This window comes from Etheostoma cragini, chromosome 1 (genome assembly GCF_013103735.1).
Source record: "Etheostoma cragini isolate CJK2018 chromosome 1, CSU_Ecrag_1.0, whole genome shotgun sequence".
NCBI lineage: Eukaryota > Metazoa > Chordata > Actinopteri > Perciformes > Percidae > Etheostoma > Etheostoma cragini.
Window position 1 is genome coordinate 4,337,220 of NC_048407.1, and position 8,001 is coordinate 4,345,220.

Genomic DNA, 8,001 nt, shown 5'->3' on the forward strand with positions numbered 1-8,001 from the left:
TAAGATAGAATGTGAGTTTAAAGCACAACATTGGGTTCACTTTTCAGACCAAGAAGCTTTGTCTATTATTTTGACAATCTATGATTCCTTTTTTGTCGATAACAGGTTGGGGGGAGGTAATCCCAGACCACTTTATTTTCTGAATATCCACTACAGCCCCTTTAAACCCTCAACCCCGACTGATAGAATGTATTATAAAATGTTCTCTTGTAGTTTAAAATGTAAATTTCTTCCTTTTTTTTATTTCTAACAATGCATTTCTAATTGCATTTAATGTATTAAAAGGGAATTATCAGCCCACAGGGGACCACTGATCTGTGTGATGTACTTTATCTTTGTGTTTTATTTTAGAATCCCTGATCTAATGTTCTAGAAGCCATCAATATGGACCTATGTCGCTGTATCTGGAAAGATACCTGGGAAAACATCTTCCAATACAGACTATAAACACATTTGATCGCAAAAAATGGATGTGACTCGCTCTTTTGAGCAAAGCCTGCACATTTTATTTCTAGCAAATCTTAATACTATTACTACTCTGTATGTAAGTAGGGTTAGTGTTGATATTCAGTGATAGATTAGGCCCTACATGCTGCCACTGGGCTGTGTGGAGCCTGTGTTAGCTATAATATTTCCTTCCTCTGAATTTCTTATAACCTGATGTCACATGTGTCCCTCCATCCTGAGATGTCCTCCTGCCTGACTGTTGCCATGTTGAATTTACAGCATCAATAAGCCCGTTGTGACATGCTTATATCTATTTTAAATTATGTCAAAGCACATTTCACAACACGCGCGAGTCTAAATGCATGTAGAACCTATTTGTGTGTCTCTGATAATCTGTCCTTTTTGTTGTTTAAACTTACTGTAAATAAATGAGAGATGAACAGCGTGATGTGCACATTTATTGAAAATTCACGATTGTTTTGTGGTTTATATCCAATCCACTGGTTTGACCTCTCTGAGTTAATTATGAAAACAGTTACAAGGTGCCGGAGAACAAAGAAGGGTTCAGGTCACAGTGTTTGGAAGATTTAACGAGATACATAAGGAAACCCGGTTTTACGCCAGTTCGTGAGACGGTCACGTTATTTTGATTTATTGATTTGTGTACATGTCCCAATTTTCTCGTTTATTACGTGTACAAACTGTACATGTCACGATTTTCGAACGTGACCATTTCACGAACTGCCGTGACACTGGACTGATTGGCGGTCTCTGGGGGACACAACAACGGGGAAATGAAATGTCACACGCCAGCGACAACAACAGGACGGTTGTGGTTAGGAAGAGAAGAAAGGAAGTGCGACATGCTTGACGCGATCCCCGGTCTCCTTGTTGTTTGACCCATCCAACCCCCCTGACCAAGACTTTTCACTACTCGCTACCTTCTGTGATCCCAAAATAGGCTTCCCATTGAAATACTTTACTTCAAAATTCGTAATCAACACACATAAAAAATCAATGTGACCTGTACACAGATCAATAGATTAAATACGGTGACCATTTCACAAACTGCCAAAAGACTGGGCTGCACAAGGACATGGGCCTAAATGAAGAGGGGGGAGAAGGAGGGGTTACAACCCCCCCCCCCCCAATAATTCAAACTGGATTCAAAAAGTTTAAATGCTGTGGCGAGCAAATATTTTTATTGTTAAGATGTGCACAATTCCTAAAAAAAAAAAAAATACTTGTAAGGTTTTGACTTACCAGACAGTTTTGAACAATACAGCAGATTAATTAATATAAATTTTTCCGTAAATAAAGATGCAGAAAAAGCCACAATTTTATGCTCAAAATTTCCTGGGGGACAACCACTAAACCCGGGTCATACAACCTCATGCCCCCCTAAATTTATAATAAACAAACTTTTATTTTTATCAATTTTAGACTTTGCAAACTGGTTTGTTAGTGACAGTGGGTAAACGATTACAGGTTCAAATGAACAGGTTTAATATCCTGTGTTGCTGTCACCAATGCTATGCACCCGGTCCAGTAAAGTTTCATTTTTTAATGTATTTATTGTTTACACCTCATTATTATTAGGGCCTGAGCGCCAACAACGGCGAAAGCCCTGTTGAAACTGAAGGAATTATTATTACTATTTCTTTTTCCCAGCAAATTAATTGCCTTTTTGAGGGCTTACCATAGTCAAAAAATCACCACATTTTGCGGCTGCTTCAAGTCAGGTGAAAATGTACGTATTTTAAGGTGTTCAGTATTTCAAAACCAGTTTCATTTGTTTTTCAATTGCTATAAAATTGAATAAGGCACCCCAAAATTGATGAAAGTAGAGACGTTTAGTTGCCAAGGAGCGTTGTGTGGAATCAATCATGTTATTTTGGGTACTTAAAAAGAACATTGCTTTAGGAGAATGGGTGAAATTGACTCGAGGACAACATGAGGGTTAAGGATTCCACAGCAGCCTATGAAGTACGCCTATGTGAAGTTTAGCTGCCAATAACAGAGGCGGAAGTGAAAGTAAAACTGGAGTGCTTCCTAGTTTAGATCACATCGGCGACTCAGTGGAGCTGCAGACATGACTTCTTTCCAGTTTAACGCCGCTTTACTGGACATATCTACCCAGCTGTCGGCTAAGGAGCTGGAGGATTTAAAGTTTCTCTGCATAGACATAATCGGGAAAAGACAGCGGGATGATGTCAAGACCGGAGTCAAACTGTTCCAGCTTCTGATGGAGAGAGGCAAACTGGGAGTCGACAACACCAAGTGGCTGTCCGATTCTCTCACACACATTAATCGACACGACCTCTCAGACAAATTGAACAATTTTGAAAGCCAGTGTGAAATCAATGATGACCAACCCGACGACGACGAGAAAGGTACGTACGAACCACACCCGCCGGTGTTGTGTTGAGTTGTGTTTCCCCGTCGAACTGTGACCCCATAATCATGAACTCTGAGAACTCAGAGCTAGCTACCTAGCTAGCTCGCTAGCTACCGATATTCTTGCGACTCAAGGTATTGCTTAAGGAAGAGCTACTACGCTTCTGCTTTTTCTTTGAGTGGTTGAATATGGCTGGAATGTATGGAGCTAGATTTGTGTCTTTATTACATGCGAGAAAATAAATCTTTGAGAGAAAATGTTATCAACACTGATAGCAAAAAAGCATTTTATGAGAGAGAAAAAAAAATTGAGAGACAGTTTTCACACCACTAGCAAAAAATAATATTTGAGAATAGTTTAAATACAAATTTGAAATTTTAAAAATTATTTCTGAGAACTTTTTGTCTTAAAATACTTTTTTAGACTCTGTTTCTGTTCGACTGTTAGTGTTTAGATGACTAAAATATATTTATTTAAAAGCGGGCTGGTTGGTTAGTTTGCTAACACTAGCTTGCTATTCCACCAACACTAGCGGTGAGCTCCGGGGGGGGGGGGGGTCGTGCCGCTGCTACCGGGTCTGGAGCTCTCCGTGTCCCGCTGGAGGTCAGGTCGAGGTCGGCAACAAAGCTTTCTAGCAATGTACCCACGCTGGCCGAGCCCCACTGTGTTTCAGTTTGAATGTTAAAAAGTGTTAAGATAATTAAAAGGTATTTATTTAGAAGTGGGCTAGCTGCTAGTTAGCTAACGCTAGCTTCCGCGCTCCAACTAAGGCAGCGCATCTATGTCGGTGACAATGGTGTAATGATTCAGATCGACTCCCAAGACAAGATGATGCTCACCCAACTGGCCAATAGGAACGTGGCCCCGCCCATGACACTGTTTTCACATCGAGAGAAAAATCCTGAGACGAGAGCAAAAAATTGCAATGAGTGCAAAGAAAACGTTTTGAGAGAAACCCTTAACCCTTTGAGTTAATTTTTCACTATGATAGCAAAAAATATATATTTGAGAGTTTTAAAAAAGTATTTTGAGAGAGATTCTTTTTCTCAGAAATAATTAAAAAATATTCAAATTTATATTTAAACTTTTTTTAATCTCAAAGATTTTATTTTGCTATTGGTATGAAAACCTTTTTCTCTCAATTTTTTTTTTCTCTCATAAAATGCTTTTTAACTATCAGTGTGATAACTTTTTCTCTCAAACATTTTTTTTCTCTCTCAGATCATTTATTTTCTCGCATGTAATTAAGAAAAAAATCTAGTTCATAAAAGTTCCCTTCACACGTAGGGAACTCAGTGCTTTGAACAAATTTGAAGCCCCCACATTTCACAATCTATCAGTTCTGTTTCTGAAGTTGTAGTTCCACGTTGTTCCCACAGTAATGTTAGCCCTGATACAGGTAATGAAACCTTGTCTCAGGGTGTTCATGGATTTTAACTTAATTGTTTCTGGAGCTTGACATGTAATTCAATGAGAGTCACACAAACCTCTTGCAACATTAGCTGCTAGTCTATCTTAGCTGCCAAAAGCTTTATAACAGGAGGTATTCAAGAGATTTTTGCATCCACTACATCACAATGGAGGTACTTTTTGGGGGATGGGAACAACTATCTTTTACATTGGTCCAGTAATAAGCAAGATCGCTGTAGTCAGCAATGGCAAAACAAGTTATAATGTAAGTCAGTAGGGCAATTGCTTGTATGTACCTTCACAAAAGTGCTTGTTGGGCCACTGACAGGCTCAGATTAATATTCTGTGTCTGACAACATTATGGCAAGGATTTCTAAGGAGGTCAACCTTTTTTCTTTTTAATTTTTTAATTTTTTTCTTTACATCCTCGAAATTGTGTTCGCTAAAGCCACCAGACTCCATGTATATTAATAGTAATTTTAGCATCGCAAAATACACTTCATTAAAAGTTGACAGAAACAAAAGAAAACTACAAAAAGCCGCTTTGGGTCTTCTTTCCACTTTTCCAACTATCACAGCTCTAACTTTGGTTAAAATAAACACATAGTTTACCGATTTACATGTTAAAATATGTTGGCTCTATGCATGCCAAAAGTATTATCTCTTTAAATGGAGTCTGGTGGATTTAGTGTAAGCGACTTCTGGTTAAACAGGTCTATTTCTGTAGGTAGGGATCTTTTCCATAATGTTGTCAGATACTAAGAATAATAATCTAAGCCTTTCAATGGTAAAGCAGACCAAACTGACGCTGAACATTTTCATAGGGTTACATTGTGGCACAGATATGTCACAGATATGTCATAGCAGACCTAATTATCAAACTTAAAGAAGCTTGTATTTAGCTTTTTTGTGTCAACATTACATTAAACTGTCAGGACTGTTTTGCACCGGGCAGCAATTATCTATTGTACTGATTAATTGAACAATGTTTTTCTAGGTTAGCTTCATTCATTTATCATTTGAAAAAAAGGTCCTCAGTTTCATAAAGCCCAATTGTACACCTGGGAACTGCTTCAGGGGGTTCCCTGCCATCAAAAGGCTTTATAAGGTGCGGCACCCGTGGGTGCGTGTGTCTTATTTCCTTGCATCTAACTCCATATGTAGAGAAGTAGGACAGACCTCTTTCTACCTTTCGACCTCTAATTAGCCCCAAAAGTTGCCAATGGTGTCCATAAGCTGCCAAACATCCCCATTGTCCTGTGGAGGGTGTTGGATTAGTTGCATTAATGTTTTGCATAAAAACGAGTCCATTGTTCCCCAAATAAGGATGTTTTCCTCTCTCTAAACCTGCAATGTCTTCCTCTGCGTTTGTCAGCCAAATTGGACATCGCCACAGATGTGATTGCCGAGCACCTGGGAAGGTCTTGGCGCAAACTGGGCCGTAGGCTGGGTTTGAAGGACGTGAAGCTGGACTCCATCTCCAAGAGGCATCCCACAGAGCTGGAGGAGACAGCGAGGGAGCTGCTGAAGGAGTGGAGGAAGAGTCGAGGAGCCGAGGCCCGAACATCGCAGCTGATAGAAGCCCTGAGAGCCTGCCAGTTCAACCTGACCGCTGATAAAGTAGAGGACCGACTCGCATCCCGCTGATGCTGATGGACACTCACAGATAGGACTGAGATACACTTTGGGAATGGAAATGAGAGTTGTGATTATTTTTCCGGGAAAGAAATGATCTATCAGAGAAATATAACGTTATGCTCAAGGGAAATCATCTTCTGTTCAATAAATCGACTTTCTGAATGTCATAAAGTGGGCTTATATTGGTCATATTTCATGTTTTTATCTGAAGATGAAAACAGAGAAATGTACTCAGGTGACATTTTGATTTATGAAATAACGATAAATTGAAATGGTGAACTTTCCAAGTTAGTTATTAAAATGCCAAATATTCGTCCTGCGACACGGGAGTCTTCTGTCGGTGGTGGTGGTGGTGGACACTATTACATATATAATATTAAAACATAACTTTCATTATAAAGCACCTTTCCAAACAATGTTGCAGTTGTTTACAGTTAAAATAAAAAAAGAAGTGGATACGATCCAAAACGGTGGGGGGGGGGGGCCTTTACCAACTGCCACTTTTTCTCGTTTGAAACCCATGATTACTCGCTCTCATGGGGGGGGGGGGGGGGGGGGGGGGGGGGGGGGGGGGGGGGCGAATTCTCTGGGCGGACAAAGCAGAGAAAGCAATGCAGAGTAACCTTGCCCCTTATGACCTCATAAGGAGCAAGATTCCAGATCGGCCCATCTGAGCTTTCATTTTCTCAAAGGTAGAGCAGGATACCCAGGGCTTGGTTTACCCCTATCGCCATTTTAAAAAAACTCATAAAGTGAAATTTTTATGCCATGGGACCTTTTTTAAGAAGATACTTAGAGGACAGGAAAATTCACAAAAGCATTGCGCAACTTTTGCGGCTGCTGAACCTGCGCAAACAAGAAGCCGTGTAATTCTTAAAGCCCTCACTGCGCTGCCTAGTAAATAGCGTCTGGGTACTCCTGAGCTATTTGCTCGTGTTTTAAATGAGGTAATGTGAAAACATATTGCACAAAATGTTTTACTTCTGCATGTTTTAAAACTGTAATGGTGTAATTGAGTATTTCTGCATACTGGTGTCCCTGAACAGACTTGGAATTTTATAAACTGGGTCTTGCTGGAAAATTGAGACTTTTGTGAATTCACAATCCGTTTTCACTCCGAACTGAAATACGGACACTTGTGGCTCTCAGTGTTGGATACATTGCAAAAAGCACCTTTCAGGGTGTGTGTTGAACACATATAGTATTAAGAGCGGCAACGGTAGCTAGTAGTATTATCTTATCTTTTCCTAGACCCAGCTGTCCTGTTCTTGTCCCGCGTGTCAATGAAACGTACCTTTTTATAAGCCCACCCAACATCTTTTTCTTAACCCAACTGCGTCAAAAGCAATGCTAATGGTCCCGACCTAGCCCAGTTAGATAATAATAATTCTTTATGATTTTTACTGTTTATTGATCCCCAGTAGCGAAATTAGTAGGAGACTTCTTGCATCAATAACAACACCAAAGCGGCCATATTTTATGCACTGGGAGTGAGAATGTGTTGGGATTCAATAAGAGTTTTTAATGTGGGATGTTAGTCCCCAAAGTAGCTGCAGTGGTCTCGATACCAATAAATTGACTTTGATTCTCATACCATCTGAAAAATACCATTCTAACAGGAGCCTCTAAATGTCAAAGGTTTTTCTGGGGTCTTCCTCAAAGTCTTGGTGTCTTTATTTATTCTTTTGATGTACTTGAGGCCTTAACCCTTGTGTTGTCTTCCCGTCAAAATTGGAAATCAGCACTTTATTGATGCTTTTTGATATAAATATAAACAATATAAATTTCACATAAGGAAAGGAGGACAACATCATTTTTTATGAATTGTTATTAATATTGAAATATTAAATATTTACATTTCTATGTTCTTCTGTTGATCTGTTGACCCCTGAACACCCCCTTTCCCTAACCCCCCAAAAACAGAGGGTGAGGGGCAGAATGCTAAGAGGCTAACCCATTTCCAGTCTTTATGCTAAGCTAACCAGCTGATGTGTGTCATGAATTTTTTTTCTATAAAATGAATAAGCATATTTTCCAAAATGTCTAACTATTCCTATGTTTTCTGATTCAGAATCAAATGAAAGGAAAGGATTAGAATACGATTGTAA

The 8,001-nt window shown here is 39.5% G+C and overlaps 1 protein-coding gene across 1 annotated transcript; it reads left to right on the plus strand.

Annotated features, from left to right (window-relative positions):
* The first annotated feature begins 2,449 nt into the window (after positions 1–2,449).
* Positions 2,450–5,973, plus strand: fadd (Fas (tnfrsf6)-associated via death domain). The gene is made up of 2 exons (XM_034868208.1): positions 2,450–2,840; positions 5,631–5,973. Exons 1-2 carry the CDS (start codon positions 2,540–2,542, stop codon positions 5,900–5,902), a joined length of 573 nt encoding a protein of 190 aa, XP_034724099.1. The 5' UTR covers positions 2,450–2,539; the 3' UTR covers positions 5,903–5,973.
* The last annotated feature ends 2,028 nt before the right edge of the window (positions 5,974–8,001 follow it).

Bases quoted from the DNA above. Each gene is read 5' to 3' on its own strand.
- fadd (XM_034868208.1), top strand. From the start codon at position 2,540: ATGACTTCTTTCCAGTTTAACGCCGCTTTACTGGACATATCTACCCAG. The intron at 2,841-5,630 runs GTACGTACGAAC...TGCGTTTGTCAG, and splicing joins ACCCGACGACGACGAGAAAG to CCAAATTGGACATCGCCACA.